Source organism: Oncorhynchus clarkii, chromosome 3 (assembly GCF_045791955.1).
Source record: "Oncorhynchus clarkii lewisi isolate Uvic-CL-2024 chromosome 3, UVic_Ocla_1.0, whole genome shotgun sequence".
Lineage (NCBI taxonomy): Eukaryota > Metazoa > Chordata > Actinopteri > Salmoniformes > Salmonidae > Oncorhynchus > Oncorhynchus clarkii.
In genome coordinates, this window is record NC_092149.1 from 6,367,855 (window position 1) to 6,395,106 (window position 27,252).

Sequence of the window (27,252 nt, forward strand, 5' to 3'; positions counted from 1 at the left end):
AATTCTTGAGGGAATCCTGTTAAGTCTTCCAGAGATTTGAGACTGGGGCAGAGGTTCACCTTCCAGCAGGGCAATTACCCTAAGCATACTGCTAATGCAACAATCGACTGGTTTAAAGGGAAACATTTAAATGTCTTGGAATGACCTGGTCAAAGCCCAGACCTCAATCCAATTTAGGATCTGTGGTATGACTTAGATTGCACCAGTGGAACCCATCCAACTTGAAGGAGCTGGAGCAGTTTTGCCTTGAAGAATGAGCAAAAATCCCAGTGGCTAGATGTGTCAAGCAAGTTGAGACATACCCCAAGAGACTTGTAGCTGTAATTGCTGCAAAAGGTGGCTCTACAAAATATTGACTTTGGGGGGGTGAATAGTTATGCACGCTCAAGTTTTAGTTTTTTTGTGTGTCTTAATTCTTGTTTGTTTCATAATAAAAAAATATTTTGCATCTTCAAAGTGTTGTGTAAATCAAGTGATACAAACCACAAAAAACTCTATTTTAATTCCAGGTTTTAAGGCAACAAAATGGGGAAAATGCCAAGGGGGGTGAATACTTTCGCAAGCCACTGTAGGTGCCTTTTGGCAAAATCTAAACGGGCTGTCATGTGCCTTTTTCTTGATGAGTGACTTCCGCCTGGCCTGTCCACCATAAAGGCCTGATTGGTGGAGTGCTGTAGAGATAGTCACTCTGAGAACCTTCCAGAAGGACAACTATCAGGTTCTTTGTCACGTCCCTGACCAAGGCCCTTCTCCCCCGATTGCTCAGTTTGTCCGGGCGGCCAACTCTAGGAAGAGTCTTGGTGGCTCCAAACTTCTTCCATTTTTAAGAATGGAGAAGGCCACTGTGTTCTTGGGGACCTTCAATGCTGCAGACATTTTTTGGTACCCTTCACCAGATCTGTGTCTCAACACAATCCTGTCTCAGAGCTATACGGACAATTCCTTCGACCTCATGGCTTGGTTTTTGATCTGACATGCACTGTCAACTGTGGGACCTTTTATATAGACAGGTGTGTGTGGCTTTCCAATCAATTGAAATTACCATTGGTAGAATCCAATCAAGTTGTAGAAACATCTCAAGGGTGATCAATGGAAACAGGATGCACCTGAGCTCAATTTTGAGTCTCATAGCAAAGGGTCTGAATACTTATGTAAAGAAGGTATTTCTGTTTTTTAGTTGTAATAAATTGACAAACATTTCTCAGCCTGTTTATGGTTTATTGTGTGTAGATTGATGAGGAAAGGAAATAAATATGTAATCAATTTTAGAATAAGTCTGTAACGTAACAACGTGGACAAAGTGAATGGTTCTGAATACTTTCTGATTGCACTGTAGCTAGCTAGACATGACCGCCTGGTCTTCCTGGTAGCTAACTAGGTCAGACAGGAAGTCTCACCATCAGTGCACATTTACAAACATTCTCTAGTCAGAACATCCTGGTTTGATGTTGATGTGTGTTCTTATGTACCAAATATGCCAGGTGTTGTTGTGGGGGAAGGCCAGAGGGGGGAGGAGACCTTTGTGGAGCATCCCTACGTGGAGCAGACCTTCTGAAATACCAGGCCGCCGTGTCACGACAACAGTCTAGGTTATCAGTGCTGACTTGTGGTGCTGATGTTTGGGAGTCTCTGCCATATACATAGGCTGACATTACGTGGCCTTCTGATTGCAAGTCTGCATAGAACTATTGATTTTGTGGATATAAAAATAGTATTTTTCTTTTTTTAAACATTTTGTGTTTGTCCTCCAGCCATGCAGCAGGTGCTGGATAACCTGAGAGAACTGCCTCCCACCACGGGGGCCAAAGACATCGACCTCCTCTTCCTCAAGGGAATCATAGAGAGCCCCATAGTCCGCTCCCTCGCCAAGGTAACATACACTCCATCATATCATCAGTTAAGAGAGAAGAGAAGGAGGGGAGAGGAAGAAGCACTCAGTGCCACCATATAAATGTCTCCTCCATCTTGTCAGAACGGACTGTGCCAATAACGGCCATGAGTCAAACAACAGCAGTCTGGAACGTTTTGGCCACGAGTGTTTTGAATGTATGGTATGGCCAATTAGCCCGCCAGTCTGCCAGTACACGGCGCAACTGGCCAGCAATTTTAGTTGCTTGCAACCGAGTTGTTTGTTGGTTGCTTGGGGAAACACTGCAACCAATAAGCATCTCATCTGCAACTTGGTTGAATCCAGTTCAAACTTTGTGCAACTAGTTGCAAGCAACAGCCAATCAAAACACTTTTGTCACATGATCCATTTGAAGGTTCGGAATTCCGACCCAGTTGTCATGTCAACACAGCTGTTCGTGCTGTGCAGAACAACCCGCAATCAGGGTTGACAGAACAGAGACTAACACAACAGGAGTTGTATACAAGTTATTTGTACATGGTTTAGCAGTCAATACATGTAATTTCAAAGAGAAGCCAAACCTCTCCTTGACCAGTTTCAACTGAAATTGTCCACCATGAACTGTGCTAGCTTGGTTAGCTCGTTGTTAACTAGCTAGGTGTTGGTGTTTGCCGTGTAATTTTGGCTAGCTAGCTGTGTTGGTGTTTGCCATGTAATTTTGGCTAGCTAGCTGTGTTGGTGTTTGCGATGTCCTTTAGGCTAACTAGCTAAATTGTACAGGCTGCATTTCTACGGTGTCCTTGCTGTCACAATAACCAAACCGTTGGGTGAACACATTAGTGAAACCACGACGTAATGCAGCAGATGACATGGGTTGAGTTTAGAATTCTCAAACCATCCGCTTCAATTTGATTGGCTGTTGCGTGCAGTTTTAATCACATTTGAGTTGCTTCATGTAACCAACCGCAAAGTTGCTTGAGATTCCGTCACTTGCAACTGCAACTAGAATTGCGTTAAAGTTGCTTTGTGTAACCCCAGCCTAAGTCTCGGTGGTTACTGCCGGGTGCATGGGGTTAACAGCTGCACATCTATGTTTAACACTGCAATGAAATGTCATCTACAACGTGTTTCAGAGGGCCAGCCATGTCACAGAGTCTGTAGAGGCCAGGGGCCTAATGCCTAATTTATAAACCGCAGTGGTGTTAAAGTACTTAAGTATAAATACTTTACAATTGAAGCAGTTTTTGTGGGTGTCTGTCCTTTACTTTAAAACCTGTTTCTGCACCTGGGCTGTATGGGTGAGGGGGAGTGTGGACAGTACACTGGGCAGTTGTCCCTTGGTCGTATTTGATTCTATTTTTTCCACTTTTGTAGTGGTGTAAAGTATTTTAGTACTTTTAAAGTATTTTTACTAAAGTTTTTTGGGGGTGAATCTGTACTATAGTAATCATATTTTTGACCAATTTTACTTCACTACATTCCTAAAAAAATTTACTTTTTACTCCATACATTTTCCATGACACCCAAAAGTACTCATTATGTTTTGAATGCTTAGCAGGACAGGAAAATTGTCTAATTGACACACTTATCAAGAGAACATTCCTGGTCATCCCTACTGCCTCTGATCTGGAGGACTCACTAAACAGAGAACATTACTAGTCATCCCTACTGCCTCTGATCTGGAGGACTCACTAAACAGAGAACATCCCTGGTCATCACTACTGCCTCTGATCTGGAGGACTCACTAAACAGAGAACATCCCTGGTCATCCCTACTGCCTCTGATCTGGAGGACTCACTAAACAGAGAACATTACTAGTCATCCCTACTGCCTCTGATCTGGAGGACTCACTAAACAGAGAACATCCCTGGTCATCCCTACTGTCTCTGATCTGGAGGACTCACTAAACAGAGAACATCCCTGGTCATCCCTACTGCCTCTGATCTGGGGGACTCACTAAACAGAGAACATCCCTGGTCATCCCTACTGCCTCTGATCTGGAGGACTCACTAAACAGAGAACATCCCTGGTCATCCCTACTGCCTCTGATCTGGAGGACTCACTAAACAGAGAACATCCCTGGTCATCCTACTACCTCTGATCTGGAGGACTCACTAAACAGAGATCATCCCTGGTCATCCTACTACCTCTGATCTGGAGGACTCACTAAACAGAGATCATCCCTGGTCATCCCTACTGCCTCTGATCTGGAGGACTCACTAAACAGAGATCATCCCTGGTCATCCTACTACCTCTGATCTGGAGGACTCACTAAACAGAGATCATCCCTGGTCATCCCTACTGCCTCTGATCTGGAGGACTCACTAAACAGAGAACATCCCTGGTCATCCCTACTACCTCTGATCTGGAGGACTCACTAAACAGAGAACATCCCTGGTCATCCCTACTGCCTCTGATCTGGAGGACTCACTAAACAGAGAACATCCCTGGTCATCCCTACTGCCTCTGATCTGGGGGACTCACTAAACAGAGAACATCCCTGGTCATCCCTACTGCCTCTGATCTGGAGGACTCACTAAACAGAGAACATCCCTGGTCATCCCTACTGCCTCTGATCTGGAGGACTCACTAAACAGAGAACATCCCTGGTCATCCCTACTGCCTCTGATCTGGAGGACTCACTAAACAGAGAACATTACTAGTCATCCCTACTGCCTCTGATCTGGAGGACTCACTAAACAGAGAACATCCCTGGTCATCCCTACTGTCTCTGATCTGGAGGACTCACTAAACAGAGAACATCCCTGGTCATCCCTACTGCCTCTGATCTGGAGGACTCACTAAACAGAGAACATCCCTGGTCATCCCTACTGCCTCTGATCTGGTGGACTCACTAAACAGAGAACATCCCTGGTCATCCCTACTGCCTCTGATCTGGTGGACTCACTAAACAGAGAACATCCCTGGTCATCCCTACTGCCTCTGATCTGGTGGACTCACTAAACAGATATCATCCCTGGTCATCCCTACTGCCTCTGATCTGGTGGACTCACTAAACACAAAGAAGAAAAACGTGTTTAATTTTTGTTTTGTTTTTTGTACCGTCTTTGAAATGCAAGAGAAAGGCCATAAGGAATAGTGTGTTTGTTTGTTGTGACATGCTGACATCTGGTGGACATTTTACACTAGGTTCACTTTTCACAGGGAAAAAACTGACCAGGGCACGCATAAATTAAATAAGGCTTTATTTCTACAGCATGGAATGCAACACAATGTGCTTCATAGGAAAAAAACAAATAAAACCTGAAATATTTAATATTTACTACACAACAAATGAAAGAACAACAATAACTGAATGACTAAAAAGCACCCCAAGGAAAATCTCAACTTAAAAGCTGTTTTAAGATCTCTTTTAAATATGTCCACAGTTTCAGTCCCCCTCAGGTTCTCTGGCAGGCTGTTCCGGGGGCAGAATAACTAAACGTTGTCTCTCCATGCCTCTTGGTCCCCCTCAGGTTCTCTGGCAGCCTATTGGTCCCCCTCAGGTTCTCTGGCAGCCTATTGGTCCCCCTCAGGTTCTCTGGCAGCCTATTGGTCCCCCTCAGGTTCTCTGGCAGGCTGTTCCAGAGGCCGGGGGCAGAATAACAAAACGTTGTCTCTCCATGCCTCTTGGTCCTGGGCGTTGGGATAGTTAAAACCTGAACTAAATACTGTGTGTATTAATGTGTGTCTCTGCAGGCCCATGAGAGGCTGGCGGATGTGAAGCTGGAGGCTGTGAGAGACAACAACCAGCAGCTGGTCTCAGAGATCCTAGACTCCCTCACAGGACTGAGTAGTAGAGACGCCTCCGCCAAGGAACTAGCCAACATCCTCCAGGAACCACACTTCAAGGTACTCACACACCTATGTGTACACACACACACACACAGTACCGTTGAGTTGTTAGAGCTAGCCTGAAAGTAGACTAGAGAATGACTGTCCTGTCAATCACCATATTACTCCTGAAGTTTCTGCCTCGCTGTCTCTGCCTCTCGCTCTCTCTCAAGATTCAATTAATTTCAATTGATTTTATTGTCGTTATGTAACAATGTACATGTTGCCAAAGTTTACTTTGGAGATTAACATTATTATAATCATCTCTCTCTCCCTGGTTGGAACTACACTACATGGTCAAAAGTATGTGGACACATGCTCGTCGAACATCTCATTCATTGACTCTCTGGTGCCTCTACGGCAGCTAGAGCTGTGACTCTCTGGTGCCTCTATGGCAGTTAGAGCTGTGACTCTCTGGTGCCGCTACGGCAGTTAGAGCTGTGGCTCTCTGGTGCCTCTACGGCAGCTAGAGCTGTGACTCTCTGGTGCCTCTACGGCAGTTAGAGCTGTGACTCTCTGGTGCCGCTACGGCAGTTAGAGCTGTGGCTCTCTGGTGCCTCTACGGCAGCTAGAGCTGTGGCTCTCTGGTGCCTCTACGGCAGTTAGAGCTGTGGCTCTCTGGTGCCTCTACGGCAGTTAGAGCTGTGGCTCTCTGGTGCCTCTACGGCAGTTAGAGCTGTGGCTCTCTGGTGCCTCTACGGCAGTTAGAGCTGTGGCTCTCTGGTGCCTCTACGGCAGTTAGAGCTGTGGCTCTCTGGTGCCTCTACGGCAGTTAGAGCTGTGACTCTCTGGTGCCTCTACGGCAGTTAGAGCTGTGACTCTCTGGTGCCTCTATGGCAGCTAGAGCTGTGGCTCTCTGGTGCTTCTACGGCAGCTAGAGCTGTGGCTCTCTGGTGCCTCTATGGCAGCTAGAGCTGTGGCTCTCTGGTGCCTCTATGGCAGTTAGAGCTGTGGCTCTCTGGTGCCTCTATGGCAGTTAGAGCTGTGGCTCTCTGGTGCCTCTATGGCAGTTAGAGCTGTGGCTCTCTGGTGCCTCTATGGCAGTTAGAGCTGTGACTCTCTGGTGCCTCTATGGCAGTTAGAGCTGTGGCTCTCTGGTGCCTCTATGGCAGTTAGAGCTGTGACTCTCTGGTGCCTCTACGGCAGATAGAGCTGTGGCTCTCTGGTGCCTCTACGGCAGTTAGAGCTGTGACTCTCTGGTGCCTCTATGGCAGCTAGAGCTGTGACTCTCTGGTGCCTCTATGGCAGCTAGAGCTGTGGCTCTCTGGTGCCTCTACGGCAGTTAGAGCTGTGACTCTCTGGTGCCTCTATGGCAGCTAGAGCTGTGACTCTCTGGTGCCTCTATGGCAGTTAGAGCTGTGGCTCTCTGGTGCCTCTATGGCAGTTCGAGCTGTGACTCTCTGGTGCCTCTATGGCAGTTAGAGCTGTGACTCTCTGGTGCCTCTATGGCAGTTAGAGCTGTGACTCTCTGGTGCCTCTATGGCAGTTAGAGCTGTGACTCTCTGGTGCCTCTATGGCAGTTAGAGCTGTGACTCTCTGGTGCCTCTATGGCAGTTAGAGCTGTGGCTCTCTGGTGCCTCTACGGCAGCTAGAGCTGTGACTCTCTGGTGCCTCTATGGCAGTTAGAGCTGTGGCTCTCTGGTGCCTCTATGGCAGTTCGAGCTGTGACTCTCTGGTGCCTCTATGGCAGTTAGAGCTGTGACTCTCTGGTGCCTCTATGGCAGTTAGAGCTGTGACTCTCTGGTGCCTCTATGGCAGTTAGAGCTGTGACTCTCTGGTGCCTCTATGGCAGTTAGAGCTGTGACTCTCTGGTGCCTCTATGGCAGTTAGAGCTGTGGCTCTCTGGTGCCTCTACGGCAGCTAGAGCTGTGACTCTCTGGTGCCTCTATGGCAGTTAGAGCTGTGACTCTCTGGTGCCTCTATGGCAGCTAGAGCTGTGAGTCTCTGGTGCCTCTATGGCAGTTAGAGCTGTGACTCTCTGGTGCCTCTATGGCAGTTAGAGCTGTGACTCTCTGGTGCCTCTATGGCAGTTAGAGCTGTAATACTGAATGTGTTTAAGGAGAACTGTTTGGATTGAATCATTGTTTTTGTGGTGTTGGAAGCTGTTGTGTTAATTTATATTATTATTATTATTATTATTATTAAGAAATTGTTTTCCTCAGGGCACCATTGTAAATGAGACACTGGTATCAATTGCTTATAATAATCTGTCTTTGACTCTCTCTCTCTGCCTCTGCTACTTGCCCCTCCTAGAGATAAAAAAAAAAAAAATAGCCTATTCTGTCTGGACCAATGAGAAACTGCGGCCTGAGGGGGGCTATGTCCCTGGTCCAATGGGAGTGGAGGGGTCAAGTGGGGGAGGTAGACACACATTTCTGGGTTAGGGAGTTCTATCATGTGTGAACCAGATCTGTACTGATGCATGTTACTGCTCTCTCGGTCTCTCTGTCTCTCTCGGTCTCTCTGTCTCTGTCTCTCGGTCTCTCTGTCTCTCGGTCTCTCTGTCTCTGTCTCTGTCTTTCTGTCTCTGTTTTTCTCTCTGTTTTTCTCTCTGTCTTTCTCTGTCTCCCTCTGTTTCTTTCTATCTCTGTCTCTCTGTCCCTGTGTCTGTCTCTGTGTGTGTGTGTCAGATATTAATCCTGTGATATGGCTGCTCTGCAGGTGAGAACTTAACAGTCTTGTTCCTCCTTTCCTTCCTGTGGGACTGATTCATGATTGTATTTCCTGCATGCTACATTTGGTCTTAAACATGCACTGGTTGTGAAGAAGTGTAGTCTACTTGTGAAGAAGAGCTGTGATTGGTTCATATACACTGGAGGGGCAGTTACCCAGTAGGTTGTGTGTTTCTCTCTTGTCAGTTGGTAGTAAATCAATGAGTGTTGCTGCTTGACTACGACATGATGAAATAGTGTTGTTGAGGAGGAGGTTGTGGAGACAGGTCTGTGTGATATGTTGAGGAGGAGGGTGTGGAGACAGGTCTGTGTGATATGTTGAGGAGGAAGGTGTGGAGACAGCTCTGTGTGATATGTTGAGGAGGAGGGTGTGGCGACAGGTCTGTGTGATATGTTGAGGAGGAGGGCGTGGAGACAGCTCTGTGTGATATGTTGAGGAGGAGGGTGTGGAGACAGGTCTGTGTGATATGTTGAGGAGGAGGGTGTGGAGACAGGTCTGTGTGATACGTTGAGGAGGAGGGTGTGGAGACAGGTCTGTGTGATATGTTGAGGAGGAAGGTGTGGAGACAGCTCTGTGTGATATGTTGAGGAGGAGGGTGTGGCGACAGGTCTGTGTGATATGTTGAGGAGGAGGGTGTGGAGACAGGTCTGTGTGATATGTGGAGGAGGAGGGTGTGGAGACAGGTCTGTGTGATATGTGGAGGAGGAGGGTGTGGAGACAGGTCTGTGTGATATGTTGAGGAGGAGGGTGTGGAGACAGGTCTGTGTGATGTGTTGAGGAGGAGGGTGTGGAGACAGGTCTGTGTGATATGTGGAGGAGGAGGGTGTGGAGACAGGTGTGTACTTGATTAACAGTGTCACGTCCTTCCCTGTCCTTGTCCCTTACCGGGCTGCAACCAGGGATCATCTGCCTCACAAACAAACATGACCACACACTTGACAATGTCTTAGCAGAACGGCTCTATAGAAATGTGAGCCATTGTTTTCATTTTTTTATAGCGTGAGTGGGGACGTGTTCAGCTGGGGAGTGAGGTTACGAATCCAACTGTTTTACACTGTTTCCTTTCTGTGTGGTGATGTTTTTTTCTCATTGGCTTAGTGTTCTACTGGAATAATACAATCACTCTTCAATAATCATGTCTCTCCCTCTCTCCTCCGGTCTCTGATCGAGGCCCATGACAAAATGGCAGCTCTTTTCCAGTCTCTCTCCTTTCCAGTCTCTCTCCTTTCCAGTCTCTCTCCTTTCCAGTCTCTCTCCTTTCCAGTCTCTCTCTTTTCCAGTCTCTCTCTTTTCCAGTCTCTCTCTTTTCCAGTCTCTCTCTTTTCCAGTCTCTCTCTTCTTTTCCAGTCTCTGATCAAGGCCCATGACAAGGTGGCAGCTAACTGTCTCTCTCTCTCTCCAGTCTCTGATTGAGGCCCATGACAAGGTGGCAGCTAACTGTCTCTCTCTCTCTCCAGTCTCTAATTGAGGCCCATGACAAGGTGGCAGCTAACTGTCTCTCTCTCTCTCTCTCCAGTCTTTGATTGAGGCCCATGACAAGGTCGCAGCTAACTGTCTCTCTGTCTCTCTCTCTCTCTCTCCAGTCTTTGATTGAGGCCCATGACAAGGTGGCAGCTAAATGTTATGAGATGCCGTCGGAGGTGAACAGTAATGCCATGGCGACCGGCCCCCTCATGCCCGCCGACGCTGTCAGGATAATTGGCATTCAGAAGAAGGCTGGCGAACCACTGGTGAGTTAATGACTGAGTCACAAATGGCACCCTATTCCTTATATAGTGCACTACTTTTGACCAGGGACCAATAGCCGGGCTCCGGTCAATAGTGGTGCACTATGTAGGGAACAGGGTACCATTTAGGACGTCGTCTCAGACATTACCAATCAATCTGCAAGATCTGGGTGACTGTTCATAGTTTGTAGTTAGCAGGTTAGGTACATGGAATATTTAAATCCCTTCTCATGCATTAACCTCTCTCTCCATTCTCTCAATCCCCCTCTCTTCCTCTTCTCCTCCTCAGGGTGTGACGTTCAGGGTGGAACGCGGGGAGCTGGTGATCGCCAGGATCCTGCACGGCAGTATGATCGACCGGCAGGGCATGCTGCACGCGGGCGACGTGATCAGGGAGGTGAACGGGCGCGAGGTGGGCAGCGATCCCAAGGAGCTGCTGGAGCTGCTGAGGGACTGCCAGGGGGGCGTCACCCTCAAGATCCTGCCCAGCTACCGCGACACTCCAGCACCCCCACAGGTGAGAACAGGGTCATATTTATTAGTGAACCGTAGCAAAATGTTTTACAACAGAAAACAAAAATGTTTCTTGTTGGCCAGATTTCAGGTAGGTCCCTCAGTGTCAGTTAGCTTCCATTCACATCCTAATGACAACAACACGGGTGGCTAATCATCCTCCTCTTGGAGGGACATTGGGAATGTAGAGTTTTTGCAGCAACACACCCGATTCAGTTCATTGAGGTGATTCAGCCGATTAGTAGAGTCAGATGTGTTAAAGCAGGGCTGGACCAAAAGCCTGCCCCAACAAGTAACTCTTCAGGAAGAGGGCTGGTTCCCCACTAGGTCAGAGGGGCTGTAATAATGATACTGTTAGATATTAGGAGGACGGCTGGTTCCCCACTAGGTCAGAGGGGCTGTAATAATGATACTGTTAGATATTAGGAGGACGGCTGGTTCCCCACTAGGTCAGAGGGGCTGTAATAATGATACTGTTAGATGTTAGAATGAGCTCTTCAGGAGGACGGCTGGTTCCCCACTAGGTCAGAGGGGCTGTAATAATGATACTGTTAGATATTAGGAGGACGGCTGGTTCCCCACTAGGTCAGAGGGGCTGTAATAATGATACTGTTAGATATTAGGAGGACGGCTGGTTCCCCACTAGGTCAGAGGGGCTGTAATAATGATACTGTTAGATGTTAGAATGAGCTCTTCAGGAGGACGGCTGGTTCCCCACTAGGTCAGAGAGGCTGTAATAATGATACTGTTAGATATTAGGAGGAGGACTGGTTCCCCACTAGGTCAGAGGGGCTGTAATAATGATACTGTTAGATATTAGGAGGAGGGCTGGTTCCCCACTAGGTCAGAGGGGCTGTAATAATGATACTGTTAGATATTAGGAGGAGGGCTGGTTCCCCACTAGGTCAGAGGGGCTGTAATAATGATACTGTTAGATATTAGGAGGACGGCTGGTTCCCCACTAGGTCAGAGGGGCTGTAATAATGATACTGTTAGATATTAGGAGGACGGCTGGTTCCCCACTAGGTCAGAGGGGCTGTAATAATGATACTGTTAGATGTTAGAATGAGCTCTTCAGGAGGACGGCTGGTTCCCCACTAGGTCAGAGAGGCTGTAATAATGATACTGTTAGATATTAGGAGGAGGACTGGTTCCCCACTAGGTCAGAGGGGCTGTAATAATGATACTGTTAGATATTAGGAGGAGGGCTGGTTCCCCACTAGGTCAGAGGGGCTGTAATAATGATACTGTTAGATATTAGGAGGACGGCTGGTTCCCCACTAGGTCAGAGGGGCTGTAATAATGATACTGTTAGATATTAGGAGGACGGCTGGTTCCCCACTAGGTCAGAGGGGCTGTAATAATGATACTGTTAGATGTTAGAATGAGCTCTTCAGGAGGACGGCTGGTTCCCCACTAGGTCAGAGAGGCTGTAATAATGATACTGTTAGATATTAGGAGGACGGCTGGTTCCCCACTAGGTCAGAGGGGCTGTAATAATGATACTGTTAGATATTAGGAGGACGGCTGGTTCCCCACTAGGTCAGAGGGGCTGTAATAATGATACTGTTAGATGTTAGAATGAGCTCTTCAGGAGGACGGCTGGTTCCCCACTAGGTCAGAGGGGCTGTAATAATGATACTGTTAGATATTAGGAGGACGGCTGGTTCCCCACTAGGTCAGAGGGGCTGTAATAATGATACTGTTAGATATTAGGAGGACGGCTGGTTCCCCACTAGGTCAGAGGGGCTGTAATAATGATACTGTTAGATATTAGGAGGACGGCTGGTTCCCCACTAGGTCAGAGGGGCTGTAATAATGATACTGTTAGATGTTAGAATGAGCTCTTCAGGAGGACGGCTGGTTCCCCACTAGGTCAGAGGGGCTGTAATAATGATACTGTTAGATATTAGGAGGACGGCTGGTTCCCCACTAGGTCAGAGGGGCTGTAATAATGATACTGTTAGATATTAGGAGGACGGCTGGTTCCCCACTAGGTCAGAGGGGCTGTAATAATGATACTGTTAGATGTTAGAATGAGCTCTTCAGGAGGACGGCTGGTTCCCCACTAGGTCAGAGAGGCTGTAATAATGATACTGTTAGATATTAGGAGGAGGACTGGTTCCCCACTAGGTCAGAGGGGCTGTAATAATGATACTGTTAGATAGGAGGAGGGCTGGTTCCCCACTAGGTCAGAGGGGCTGTAATAATGATACTGTTAGATATTAGGAGGACGGCTGGTTCCCCACTAGGTCAGAGGGGCTGTAATAATGATACTGTTAGATGTTAGAATGAGCTCTTCAGGAGGACGGCTGGTTCCCCACTAGGTCAGAGGGGCTGTAATAATGATACTGTTAGATATTAGGAGGACGGCTGGTTCCCCACTAGGTCAGAGGGGCTGTAATAATGATACTGTTAGATATTAGGAGGACGGCTGGTTCCCCACTAGGTCAGAGGGGCTGTAATAATGATACTGTTAGATGTTAGAATGAGCTCTTCAGGAGGACGGCTGGTTCCCCACTAGGTCAGAGAGGCTGTAATAATGATACTGTTAGATATTAGGAGGAGGACTGGTTCCCCACTAGGTCAGAGGGGCTGTAATAATGATACTGTTAGATAGGAGGAGGGCTGGTTCCCCACTAGGTCAGAGGGGCTGTAATAATGATACTGTTAGATATTAGGAGGACGTCTGGTTCCCCACTAGGTCAGAGGGGCTGTAATAATGATACTGTTAGATATTAGGAGGAGGGCTGGTTCCCCACTAGGTCAGAGGGGCTGTAATAATGATACTGTTAGATATTAGGAGGAGGGCTGGTTCCCCACTAGGTCAGAGGGGCTGTAATAATGATACTGTTAGATGTTAGAATGAGCTCTTCAGGAGGACGGCTGGTTCCCCACTAGGTCAGAGAGGCTGTAATAATGATACTGTTAGATATTAGGAGGAGGGCTGGTTCCCCACTAGGTCAGAGGGGCTGTAATAATGATACTGTTAGATGTTAGAATGAGCTCTTCAGGAGGACGGCTGGTTCCCCACTAGGTCAGAGGGGCTGTAATAATGATACTGTTAGATATTAGGAGGAGGGCTGGTTCCCCACTAGGTCAGAGGGGCTGTAATAATGATACTGTTAGATATTAGGAGGACGGCTGGTTCCCCACTAGGTCAGAGGGGCTGTAATAATGATACTGTTAGATATTAGAAGGACCATGCCCCTATCTCCTATTGAGAACATGTTTCTGCACCTGGGCTGTACAGGTCAGAGGAAGTGTGTACAGTACATACACTGCAGTTGTCTCTTGGTCGTATTTGATGTTTGCTTTAGCAGTGTAGATTATGTTTTGGGGGGAATCTGTACTTTACTATTGATGTTTTTGACAACTTTAACTTCACTGCATTCTTAAAGAAAATATGTACTTTTTACTCCAAACATTTCCCCTGACACCCAGAAAGTACTTGTTACATTTCAAATGCTTAGCAGGACAGGAAAAAGGTCCCATTCACACACTTCCCAACTGCCTCTGATCTGGCAGACTTGCTCATCACAAATGCTTAGCAGGACAGGAAAAAGGTCCCATTCACACACTTCCCAACTGCCTCTGATCTGGCAGACTTGCTCATCACAAATGCTTAGCAGGACAGGAAAAAGGTCCCATTCACACACTTCCCAACTGCCTCTGATCTGGCAGACTTGCTCATCACAAATGCTTAGCAGGACAGGAAATGGTCCCATTCACACACTTCCCAACTGCCTCTGATCTGGCAGACTTGCTCATCACAAATGCTTCATTTGTAAAGGATGTCTGGGTGTTGGAGTGTGCCCCTGGCTAGCTGTACATGTACAGAACAAGAACCTGGTGCTGTCTGCTTTTCTATAGTAACAAATCATTTGAAGTGATTTATACTTTTACATTTTGATACTTTAAGTATATTTTAGCAATTACATTTAATTTTGATACGTATTTATAACCAAACACTTTGACTTTTACTCAAGTAGATTTTTACTGGGTGACTTTTACTTGAGTCATTTTCTATGAAGTTATCTTTGACTTTTTCCATCACTGTGTATTTGAACCTGTCAGGGTGGTTGAGGGGGAGACGGGGTTGACCTGGTCCTAACCCAGAATGACAGGGCACGGCAGCTGGAACTGTTACCCTGCCTGGGACACTGGTCCTATTAATACACTTCATGGGATAACTGGGGCACTGAGGAGAGGGAGGGAGAGAGGGAGGAGGAGGGAGAGAGGAGAGGGGGAGGAGGGGGAGAGGAGAGGGGGGGGAGGAGGAGGAGGGAGAGAGTGTATGAAAGAAAGCCTATCTGTTCCTGGAGAGATACAGTCCCGTAGGGCAGGGCTCTCCAACCCTGTTCCTGGAGAGATACAGTCCCGTAGGGCAGGGCTCTCCAACCCTGTTCCTGGAGAGATACAGTCCCGTAGGGCAGGGCTCTCCAACCCTGTTCCTGGAGAGATACAGTCCCGTAGGGCAGGGCTCTCCAACCCTGTTCCTGGAGAGATACAGTCCCGTAGGGCAGGGCTCTCCAACCCTGTTCCTGGAGAGATACAGTCCCGTAGGGCAGGGCTCTCCAACCCTGTTCCTGGAGAGATACAGTCCCGTAGGGCAGGGCTCTCCAACCCTGTTCCTGGAGAGATACAGTCCCGTAGGGCAGGGCTCTCCAACCCTGTTCCTGGAGAGATACAGTCTCGTAGGGCAGGGCTCTCCAACCCTGTTCCTGGAGAGATACAGTCCCGTAGGGCAGGGCTCTCCAACCCTGTTCCTGGAGAGATACAGTCCCGTAGGGCAGGGCTCTCCAACCCTGTTCCTGGAGAGATACAGTCCCGTAGGGCAGGGCTCTCCAACCCTGTTCCTGGAGAGATACAGTCTCGTAGGGCAGGGCTCTCCAACCCTGTTCCTGGAGAGATACAGTCCCGTAGGGCAGGGCTCTCCAACCCTGTTCCTGGAGAGATACAGTCCCGTAGGGCAGGGCTCTCCAACCCTGTTCCTGGAGAGATACAGTCCCGTAGGGCAGGGCTCTCCAACCCTGTTCCTGGAGAGATACAGTCCCGTAGGGCAGGGCTCTCCAACCCTGTTCCTGGAGAGATACAGTCCCGTAGGGAAGGGCTCTCCAACCCTGTTCCTGGAGAGATACAGTCCCGTAGGGCAGGGCTCTCCAACCCTGTTCCTGGAGAGATACAGTCCCGTAGGGCAGGGCTCTCCAACCCTGTTCCTGGAGAGATACAGTCCCGTAGGGCAGGGCTCTCCAACCCTGTTCCTGGAGAGATACAGTCCCGTAGGGCAGGGCTCTCCAACCCTGTTCCTGGAGAGATACAGTCCCGTAGGGCAGGGCTCTCCAACCCTGTTCCTGGAGAGATGCAGTCCCGTAGGGCAGGGCTCTCCAACCCTGTTCCTGGAGAGATACAGTCTCGTAGGGCAGGGCTCTCCAACCCTGTTCCTGGAGAGATACAGTCCCGTAGGGCAGGGCTCTCCAACCCTGTTCCTGGAGAGATACAGTCCCGTAGGGCAGGGCTCTCCAACCCTGTTCCTGGAGAGATACAGTCCCGTAGGGCAGGGCTCTCCAACCCTGTTCCTGGAGAGATACAGTCCCGTAGGGCAGGGCTCTCCAACCCTGTTCCTGGAGAGATACAGTCCCGTAGGGCAGGGCTCTCCAACCCTGTTCCTGGAGAGATACAGTCCCGTAGGGCAGGGCTCTCCAACCCTGTTCCTGGAGAGATACAGTCCCGTAGGGCAGGGCTCTCCAACCCTGTTCCTGGAGAGATACAGTCCCGTAGGGCAGGGCTCTCCAACCCTGTTCCTGGAGAGATACAGTCCCGTAGGGCAGGGCTCTCCAACCCTGTTCCTGGAGAGATACAGTCCCGTAGGGCAGGGCTCTCCAACCCTGTTCCTGGAGAGATACAGTCCCGTAGGGCAGGGCTCTCCAACCCTGTTCCTGGAGAGATACAGTCCCGTAGGGCAGGGCTCTCCAACCCTGTTCCTGGAGAGATACAGTCCCGTAGGACAGGGCTCTCCAACCCTGTTCCTGGAGAGATACAGTCCCGTAGGGCAGGGCTCTCCAACCCTGTTCCTGGAGAGATACAGTCCCGTAGGGCAGGGCTCTCCAACCCTGTTCCTGGAGAGATACAGTCCCGTAGGGCAGGGCTCTCCAACCCTGTTCCTGGAGAGATACAGTCTCGTAGGGCAGGGCTCTCCAACCCTGTTCCTGGAGAGATACAGTCCCGTAGGGCAGGGCTCTCCAACCCTGTTCCTGGAGAGATACAGTCCCGTAGGGCAGGGCTCTCCAACCCTGTTCCTGGAGAGATACAGTCCCGTAGGGCAGGGCTCTCCAACCCTGTTCCTGGAGAGATACAGTCTCGTAGGGCAGGGCTCTCCAACCCTGTTCCTGGAGAGATACAGTCCCGTAGGGCAGGGCTCTCCAACCCTGTTCCTGGAGAGATACAGTCCCGTAGGGCAGGGCTCTCCAACCCTGTTCCTGGAGAGATACAGTCCCGTAGGGCAGGGCTCTCCAACCCTGTTCCTGGAGAGATACAGTCCTGTAGGGCAGGGCTCTCCAACCCTGTTCCTGGAGAGATACAGTCCTGTAGGGCAGGGCTCTCCAACCCTGTTTCTGGAGAGATACAGTCTCGTAGGGCAGGGCTCTCCAACCCTGTTTCTGGAGAGATACAGTCTCGTAGGGCAGGGCTCTCCAACCCTGTTCCTGGAGAGATACAGTCCTGTAGGGCAGGGCTCTCCAACCCTGTTTCTGGAGAGATACAGTCTCGTAGGGCAGGGCTCTCCAACCCTGTTCCTGGAGAGATACAGTCCCGTAGGGCAGGGCTCTCCAACCCTGTTTCTGGAGAGATACAGTCCCGTAGGACAGGGCTTTCCAACCCTGTTCCTGGAGAGATACAGTCCCGTAGGACAGGGCTCTCCAACCCTGTTCCTGGAGAGAAACAGTCCCGTAGGACAGGGCTCTCCAACCCTGTTCCTGGAAAGATGCAGTCTTGTAGATTGTTTGATTCTCTCTGTAGATTCTCACAGTACAGACTGTAGAGCATTGGGCTGTTGGTGATTTACAATCTGAAGATGTTGTTGTTAAACACCCCTCCTATTTCCTTTTTTCTACCTGAAGCTGTAACTATGGTAACACAGACCTTGTTTTCTAGGTGCACCTGAAACCCCACTTTAACTACAGCCCAGCCACAGACAACCTGATCCCCTGTAAGGAGGCTGGCCTGGCCTTCTCTAAAGGAGATGTTTTGCACATTGTCAACAGAGAGGACCCTAACTGGTGGCAGGTAGGTACTGCTGACCACAGAACAGCCCTTAGCTGTGTGTTATTCATCCATAATCCACAGGTCCTCATGCCTTACTGCTCAACTATATGGCTCTGCTACTACTTTCAGAGGAATGTTCTCTTAGACTCAGGGTTGAATGACTTTCCCACATCCACCCCTAGGCACTTGATCTGAAACAACTGGATGGAGAGATACAGTGTAAGCAATATGGTAATAGGTCCGTGCTCCATCTTGCCTTCTGATTGGCTAGGTGGAAATTTTAATTAGGGATGCACGATAAATCGGAATAGGCCGATATTAGCTAAAAATGCCAACATCGGTATCGACCCGATGTCTAGATTAAAGCAGATGTTAGAAACCGATGTCAAAGCTGCCGTGCATACCTATATAACGTAGGTAGATGACGTAATGACGCAACGTAAAATGTAGCGCTACACGTGGAACACAGCATCCCTAACCTAGCCCACAATGCATGCTGTGTGGATGGAGCAGTCAACAAGGCCAGCAGTCATTTGAAAGAGTAAGAACATTTCAGAGAGACAACTCAAAGGTGAAATCCATTAGTGGCAAGATAATGGAATTCATTGCCCTTGACAAATAACCGTTCTCTGTCGTGGGTGTTGTTGGCTTTCGCCGACTGGTTGAGCACCAGTACACACTACCAAGTGTGCTGTTGTTCAGATGTTGCCCTACCGGAGTTACACAGTAATAGCTTCACCACATGCTATGGAACACCGTTTGGGTCTTTACGTGTCAAATAAGATACACGTCAAATAACACTTCCACAATAACACTATTTGATTAATTAAATAAGCTTTTAATTTGCCATGTAAAATAATACCGTTCTATTGGAGAATGTTGTGTGTTCTGAGTTTACAAGCCAAGCACCACCACTACTATCAGTAGCACTGTCAAAGCTGTACAAGGTTCTGAGTTTACAAGCCAAGCACCACCACTACTACCAGTAGCACTGTCAAAGCTGTACAAGGTTCTGAGTTTACAAGCCAAGCACCACCACTACTATCAGTAGCACTGTCAAAGCTGTACAAGGTTCTGAGTTTACAAGCCAAGCACCACCACTACTACCAGTAGCACTGCCAAAGCTGTACACGGTTCTGAGTTTACAAGCCAAGCACCACCACTACTATCAGTAGCACTGTCAAAGCTGTACAAGGTTCTGAGTTTACAAGCCAAGCACCACCACTACTATCAGTAGCACTGTCAAAGCTGTACAAGGTTCTGAGTTTACAAGCCAAGCACCACCACTACTATCAGTAGCACTGTCAAAGCTGTACAAGAAATCTGCAAACACCGGCCACGAACGATGTGTTTACAATACCGCGTTGGGAATAAAGCATCATTTGTTCAACCGCAACTTCTGGGGTAGCTAGCTTTAGCTTGGTACCTAGCTAGCACCAATACAACCAGCCTGAAAACAATGACCAGTAGAACCTACCGTCATTTTCACTATTCTTAGCAATGATTTAGGAATCCTTGTGAGTAAGTATTAGATAGGTAGTCTCTTGTTGTTCCCCTATTGAAATTGAACTTCAGTTCATGAAGATAAATAGCTAGCCAGCGACTATAGCTATATCAGCTATATCATAAGCAGCCAGCTAGCTTCATCTGGCTAGTGAGTCTCAACGGGACCGGGTTATTTGTTGTGAAGCTAGCAGCAATAAGGATTAGGCACAATAGAGGAATTTGCGGTTTGCCTTCAAAATAAAAGTACTTCTTTGAAAGTGATGCAGAAGGTTACAATTGGTGGAATCGTGCCATATTTAGACTAGATAATGTTAAACAAGATTGGAATGTGGAGCAATGAAATGGGGTCTCAGTCTACTCGGTGACACCCACAGAACACAACTGTGAAGAGTTTACGCAAATATTAGCGTTGTAGCTCTTATCGCGGGACTGTGACTGTGTGAAATCATCTCCACAGTCAGCCTATTGTGTGTGTTGACATTCATATTGCACTGTACAGCTTTACCTAAGGATTGGGGATCAATGAAATGGGGTATCGGTCTACTCAATACCCAATATATTTTTTCCCAATGTCCTCCTCAGTTATCAGACTCCAAAACATCCACACAGTATAGGTTGACAATACATGTGGCTCAATTCACAGTTGTTTCAGAGTCCCGCAATGAGAGCTACAACGCTAATGTTCTCTGGGCGTCACTGAGTAGACTGATACCCCATGTCATTGATCCACCATCCATAGGTAAGGCTGTACAGTGAAATAAGTATGCCCACAATGCAATTCTAAAGTTTAATACATCCAGTGTAATTTCAAAAGCTTTTGTCAAATTAACATTGTCTTTTGTTGATTTTATATAACATTCCAACCTCGTTTAGCATGATCTATTAAACTGCCATAATTATACTATTTGTATTCATTTGCATCACTGTCAATGGCATGCTTTTATTTTGAAGGCTAACCGCAAAGTCCACTATTTTGGCTAATCCTTATTGTGTCTAGCTTCACATAGATGGGTCCAACCACCATTAATCAAATAAGAACTGTCTTATAAATTAGGGTTATTTTAGATGATGACACCTAGCTATATAGTTAGCCTGGTAACTATAGCTACTGAAACAGATGATGTGTTTTTGGGGAAGAACATTGTTTGCATCTATGAGCTAGCTAGCAACTCTACCAGCATCATAGCATACTGGCATACGTATCGATGAATCGTTGTGACACATGAAATACAAGTGATAGTGTAATAATTACGTTTAAAAAAATGAATGAACGAGTTAGATTATTATGTGACGTGCAGTCATATCCTGATTGGTCAACAAGCTTATTTGACACGCAAAGACCCAAACTGCGTTCCATAGAAATCCTGGTTGAGAATGAAACGACTGGACAAATTAACCACGAAACAGCACAGCAAGTAAGTGAAATGAATATGTTTTACTGGTCATGGGGACATGTGTAAATGCCAACAAAATAACTTTTTGGTCAGTGTGGTGTGTGTATAACCTTTTATTTAACTGGGGAAATCAGTTAAGAACAAATTCTTATTTACAATGACAGCCTACCCCGGCCAAACCCGGACAACGCTGGGTCAATTGTGTGCCACCCTATGGGACTCCCAATCACGGCTGGATGTGATACAGCCTGGATTCAAACCAGGGACTGTAGTGATGCCTCTTGCACTGAGATGCAGTGCCTTAGACCGCTGCATCCATGTGTGTGTGTTAACTATTTAACTACTAGAATGTTTAAAAGGACAAAAAAAAATTTGGGGGGGGTTGGTATTGTTTTTTTTTGGCAAGGAAGATATCGGATATCGGCCAAAAATGTAATATCGGTGCATCACTACATTTAATCATATTGCTTTCAGCTGTCCTAACTCCCCGGCCCTGACCACCCTAATGGAATAGGGGCTAGGATTCCATTTCTGACTTTAATTTACAAAACAATAACTGATCCTTAAGATTAGAGCAAGAGAAACAGGAAGTAGCATGTCTCTGACCTCACATCCTGTCCCTCAGGCAGTCAACATTGTGGGAGGAGCCACAGGACTGATCCCCAGTCAGTTCTTAGAGGAGAAGAGGAAGGCCTTTGTGAGGAGAGAATGGAATGGATCAGGTACATTTCTGACTGTAAAGTGACATTGGGTGTTTTGAAAAGTGCTTAAAATGTAATTATTATTACGTAGTTAGACTTCTTTACACCCGCCTATATAACTCAGAATACTGCCTGGTTCAACTAAGGTGAAATGGAATTGTAACACACATCTTTATACTCAACAAAGTACTGACATCTACCCCAAAATCATACCTTCTTCCCACCTGTTTGTGTCCAAAATGGATCCCTTTACCCTATATAGTGAAAAGTAGTATACTATATACACACAGCCTCTATACCCATGACAGTTTATTTCTCAAATTATCACATTTGGCAGCAAACTGCCATGAAAGTATAGGCTGAATCCACACTCTAATAAATAACCCCCCCCCCCACTATTTCCCCTCTACTTGTGTCCACAACTCAGACGTACTTAGGAAATATGTTTACTCTGGTGCCCTCTTGTGGTTCAGTGAACTTTTAATGTGTTTTGTTCCTCCCAGGTGTTCTCTGTGGGACACTAACAGGAAAGAAGAAGAAGAAGAAGATGATGTACCTGATGTCCAAGAATGCAGGTGAGTTCAGCAGCCATTAGACCTCTCTGATCCAGCTGTTAGACCTCTCTGATCCAGCTGTTAGACCTCTCTGATCCAGCTGTTAGACCTCTCTGATCCAGTCGTTAGACCTCTCTGATCCAGCCGTTAGACCTCTCTGTTCCAGCCATTAGACCTCTCTGATCCAGACGTTAGACCTCTCTGATCCAGCCGTTAGACCTCTCTGATCCAGCCGTTAGACCTCTCTGATCCAGCCGTTAGACCTCTCTGATCCAGCCGTTAGACCTCTCTGATCCAGCCGTTAGACCTCTCTGATCCAGCCGTTAGACCTCTCTGATCCAGCCGTTAGACCTCTGTTCCAGCCGTTAGACCTCTCTGATCCAGCCGTTAGACCTCTCTGATCCAGCCGTTAGACCTCTCTGATCCAGACGTTAGACCTCTCTGATCCAGCCGTTAGACCTCTGTTCCAGCCGTTAGACCTCTCTGATCCAGCCGTTAGACCTCTCTGATCCAGCCGTTAGACCTCTCTGTTCCAGCCGTTAGACCTCTCTGTTCCAGCCGTTAGACCTCTCTGATTCTGCTCTAACGGGCTTCAGTTCACCCTGTGGGTGTTATACTGATAACAGTAGTGGGGGTTGTTATACTGATAACAGTAGTGGGTGGTGTTATACTGATAACAGTAGTGGGTGGTGTTATACTGATAACAGTAGTGGGGGTTGTTATACTGATAACAGTAGTGGGGGTTGTTATACTGATAACAGTAGTGGGCGGTGTTATACTGATAACAGTAGTGGGCGTTGTTATACTGATAACAGTAGTGGGGGTTGTTATACTGATAACAGTAGTGGGCGGTGTTATACTGATAACAGTAGTGGGCGTTGTTATACTGATAACAGTAGTGGGCGTTGTTATACTGATAACAGTAGTGGGCGGTGTTATACTGATAACAGTAGTGGGGGTTGTTATACTGATAACAGTAGTGGGCGGTGTTATACTGATAACAGTAGTGGGTGGTGTTATACTGATAACAGTAGTGGGTGTTGCTATCAGTAACATGTTGTTGGCCAGAGCCGTCTCCTAATGCATATCAAAGCAAAGAACAGCTGGATAATACCTCTATCTCTCATTATTGGCAGACATTCATTTAATATTTCAGTGATATGAAAGTGTACTACAGTACAGCCTAACTAATACGTATGTGTGGAGTAGGTTCATTTTTCCATCTATTGTGGGCTCTACACCAAGTGTACAAAACATTAGGGACACCTGCTCTTTCCATGACATATACTGACCAGGTGTCACTTGTTAAATCCACTTTAATCAGTGTAGCTGAAGGGGAAGCAACTCAATAGTAGGAAGGTGTTCTTTAATGTTTTGAACACTCAGTGTATATAACTGTAGTATAGATGACTGTATATAATACTGAACAAAAATATAAATGCACCGTGTAAAGTGTTGGTCCCATGTTTCATGAGTGGAAAGAAAATGTCTCAGAAATGTTCCATACACACAAAAAGCTTATTTCTCTCAAATGTTTTTCACCAATTTGTTTACATCCCTGTTAGTGAGCATTTCTATAGCATGATCAGTACACAGGTGCACCTTGTGCTGGGGATAAAAGACCATTCTAAAATGTGCAGTTTTGTCACACAACACAATGCCACAGATGTCTCCAGTTTTGAGGGAGTGTGCATTTTGCATTCTAACTGCAGGACTGTCCACCAGAGAATTTAATGTACATGTTTCCACCAGAAGCCACCTTCAACGTCGTTTTAGAGAATATGTCAGTACGTTGAACCGGCCTCACAAACGCCATCCCAGGACCTCCACATCCGGCTTCTTTACCTGCGGGATCGTCTGAGACCAGCCACCGGGACAGCTGACGAAAATGAGGAATAAAGCCCTTTTTGTGGGGGGAAAAACTCATTCTGATTGGCTGGGCCTGGCTCCCCAGTGGGTGATTCTATGCCGAACCATGGCTGTGCCCCGCCCAGTCATGTGAAATCCATAAATTAGGGTCTAATGAATTTATTTCAATTGACAGTTGTTAACTAACTCAGTAAAATCGTTGAAATTGCGTTTTTATATTTTTGTTCAGTAGTTGTGTTAGTTTTATTACTGAGCAAACTAAGCTGATGGTGGTAGTGTGTCTGTTGTCGTGACGACCAGAGTTTGACCGCCACGAGCTGCAGATCTATGAAGAGGTGGCCAAGATGCCTCCATTCCAGAGGAAGACCCTGGTTCTGATTGGTGCTCAGGGAGTGGGCCGGCGCAGTCTGAAGAACAGACTGATCGTCATCAACCCCCTGCTCTATGGAACCACCGTCCCCTGTGAGTCCCAGTCCCCCCTGTGTGTGTGTGTGTGTATATCAACCCCCTGCTCTATGGAACCACCGTCCCCTGTGAGTCCCAGTCCCCCCTGTGTGTGTGTGTGTGTGTGTGTGTGTGTGTGTGTGTGTGTGTGTGTGTGTGTGTGTGTGTGTGTGTGTGTGTGTGTGTGTGTGTGTGTGTGTGTGTGTGTGTGTGTGTGTGTGTGTGTGTGTGTGTGTATCAGGGGTACAGCAGAAGACAAACTTCAGTCTCCTATGGATGAATGAGATTTTTCCTCACCCCTCTTTCTCTCCTCACCCCCCTCTTTCTCTCCTCACCCCCCCCCCTCCTTACCTCCCACCATTTCCTCACCTCCCTCCAGTCACGTCTCGGCCTGCTCGGGAGGAGGAGAGAGACGGCCAGTCGTACTGCTTTGTGTCCCGGTCCCAGATGGAGACAGACATTAAGGCCCGTCGCTACCTGGAGCATGGAGAGTACGATGGAAACCTCTACGGAACCAAGATGAACTCCATCCACGAGGTGGTGGACGCAGGACGTACCTGCATACTGGACGTTAACCCACAGGTAGGTCTGACACACACACACATTTCACACAGTCAGGATCTATTCATTTTAAAGGTCCAGTTCTGTCAAAAATGTGATTTTCCTGTGTCCTTATATTACTGCACTTAGGTTGGAATAATACTGTAATGTGAACATTATGATCATGCCTTTTTAGTGTAAGAGCTGATTTGAAAAGACGGCCTGAAATTTCAGCTTGTTTTTGTGGGATGGAGTTTTGGTCTGCCTGCTGACATCACCATGTGGAAAGTTAGTTTAACAGACCAATAAGAAAGAGAGTTCCAAACCTCTGCCAATAACAGCTAGTTCTCAGTTTTCCCCTCCCCAACCAGACCACTCCCAGACAGTCTTGGCTAAATTCTTTGAGAAATAGTTTTTGCTAAGAAGCTATTTTTTGTTTCTTTTTGTCTATTTTGATTGAAAATAATGACAGTAACGGACCTCATTTGTTACCCAGAAATCATTTGATATTGAGATAAAGACAGCTGCATGGATCATAAGCAAAACCTGAATAAGCATGATGTTTGTTGATGGGTCGTGTTTGTTGATGGGTCGTGTGTGTGTGTGTTGATGGGTCGTGTGTGTGTGTGTTGATGGGTCGTGTGTGTGTGTGTGTGTGTTGATGGGTCGTGTGTGTGTGTGTGTGTGTGTGTGTGTTGATGGGTCGTGTGTGTGTGTGTGTTGATGGGTCGTGTGTGTGTGTTGATGGGGTGTGTGTGTGTGTGTGTGTGTGTTGATGGGTTGTGTGTGTTGATGGGTTGTGTGTGTGTGTGTTGATGGGTCGTGTGTGTGTGTGTGTGTGTGTTGATGAGTCGTGTGTGTGTGTGTGTTGATGAGTCGTGTGTGTGTGTGTGTTGATGGGTCGTGTGTGTGTGTTGATGGGTCGTGTGTGTGTGTGTGTGTGTGTTGATGGGTCGTGTGTGTGTGTGTGTGTGTTGATGTGTGTGTTGGTGGGTCGTGTGTGTGTGTTGATGGGTTGTGTGTGTGTCGTCAGGCGCTGAAGCAGTTGAAGACAGCAGAGTTCATGCCGTTTGTGGTGTTTGTTGCTGCTCCACAACTGGACACACTAAGAGCTATGCACAAAGCCGTGGTGGACGCTGGACTCACCACCAAACTGCTCACGGTCAGTCTCTGGATGTTGGTGGATCTGTGCACAATTCTGACTGTTGTAGTTATTCAGAAGATAATCACTGATGGAAACCTCTCCCACTCTCTCCCCCTCCACTCTCTCCCCCTCCACTCTCTCCCCATTCTCTTCTGCTCCCTCTCTCCCCCTCCACTCCACTCTCTCCCCCTCCACTGTCTCCCCCTCTCCCCCTCCACTCTCTCCCCCTCCCTCTCTCTCTCCCCCTCCACTCTCTCCCCCTCCACTCTCTCCCCATTCTCTTCTGCTCCCTCTCTCCCCCTCCCTCTCTCTCTCCCCCTCCACTCTCTCCCCCTCCACTCTCTCCCCATTCTCTTCTGCTCCCTCTCTCCCCCTCCACTCCACTCTCTCCCCCTCCCTCTCTCTCTCCCCCTCCCTCTCTCAGGAGACAGATCTGAAGAAGACGGTGGATGAGAGCGCCAGGATCCGCCGGGCCTACAGCCACTACTTTGACCTGACCATCGTTAACGACAACCTGGACAAGGCCTTTGAGCAGCTGCAGGCGGCCGTGGAGCAGCTGTGTTCTGAGCCCCAGTGGGTCCCTGTCAGCTGGGTGTACTGAGAGACACAGCCTGGTTAGGCTGCTCCCTACTGGGCTGGAGGACACGCCGCCCGCTGCTGGGTCCAGGAAGAGGTTGTCCCTAACCACCACGGTTGGGGTTCAATTTCAAATCTGGAATTTCAGGAAGTAGACGAACTACAATTCCACATTTTTCCCATTGAGGAAAAGTGGAATGTCAGTGAACTTCCTAAATTGACTGAATTTAAATAGAATTGACCCCTACAGGGATGTGAGAGCTAAGGACAAATTGAGACTTATGTTTGTATGGGACTTTACCATGCAGCCCCACCCCGCCTAGCCTCACCTAGCCCCACCCTGCCTAGCCCCACCCTGCCTAGCCCCACCCTGCCTAGCACCACCCCGCCTAGCCTCACCTAGCCCCACCCTGCCTAGCACCACCCCGCCTAGCCTCACCTAGCACCACCCCGTCTAGCCCCACCCCACCTAGCCCCACCCTGTCTATCCCCCCCCCGTCTAGCACCACTCCGCCTAGCCCCGCCTATCCCCACCCCGCCTATCCCCACCCCGCCTAGCCCCACCCCGCCTAGCCCCACCCCGCCTAGCCCCACCCCGCCTAGCCCCACCCCGCCTAGCACCACCCTGCCTAGCCCCACCCTGCCTAGCACCACCCCGCCTAGCC

The 27,252-nt window shown here is 48.0% G+C and overlaps 1 protein-coding gene across 1 annotated transcript; it reads left to right on the forward strand.

Moving 5' to 3' along the window:
- The first annotated feature begins 1,608 nt into the window (after nucleotides 1–1,608).
- LOC139387060 (protein associated with LIN7 2, MAGUK p55 family member a) lies at nucleotides 1,609–26,911 on the forward strand. The gene is made up of 11 exons (XM_071133046.1): nucleotides 1,609–1,870; nucleotides 5,549–5,701; nucleotides 9,940–10,086; nucleotides 10,373–10,600; nucleotides 17,749–17,880; nucleotides 21,385–21,481; nucleotides 21,964–22,035; nucleotides 24,184–24,345; nucleotides 24,707–24,909; nucleotides 25,901–26,029; nucleotides 26,436–26,911. Exons 1-11 carry the CDS (start codon nucleotides 1,754–1,756, stop codon nucleotides 26,610–26,612), a joined length of 1,617 nt encoding a protein of 538 aa, XP_070989147.1. The 5' UTR covers nucleotides 1,609–1,753; the 3' UTR covers nucleotides 26,613–26,911.
- The last annotated feature ends 341 nt before the right edge of the window (nucleotides 26,912–27,252 follow it).

What these genes read in the sequence shown, in the direction of transcription:
- LOC139387060 (XM_071133046.1), top strand. Translation starts at nt 1,754, where the DNA reads ATGCAGCAGGTGCTGGATAACCTGAGAGAACTGCCTCCCACCACGGGG. An exon ending in AGGACCCTAACTGGTGGCAG is followed by an intron (nt 17,881 to 21,384) that starts GTAGGTACTGCT and finishes CCTGTCCCTCAG; the next exon opens with GCAGTCAACATTGTGGGAGG. An exon ending in TACTGGACGTTAACCCACAG is followed by an intron (nt 24,910 to 25,900) that starts GTAGGTCTGACA and finishes GTGTGTCGTCAG; the next exon opens with GCGCTGAAGCAGTTGAAGAC.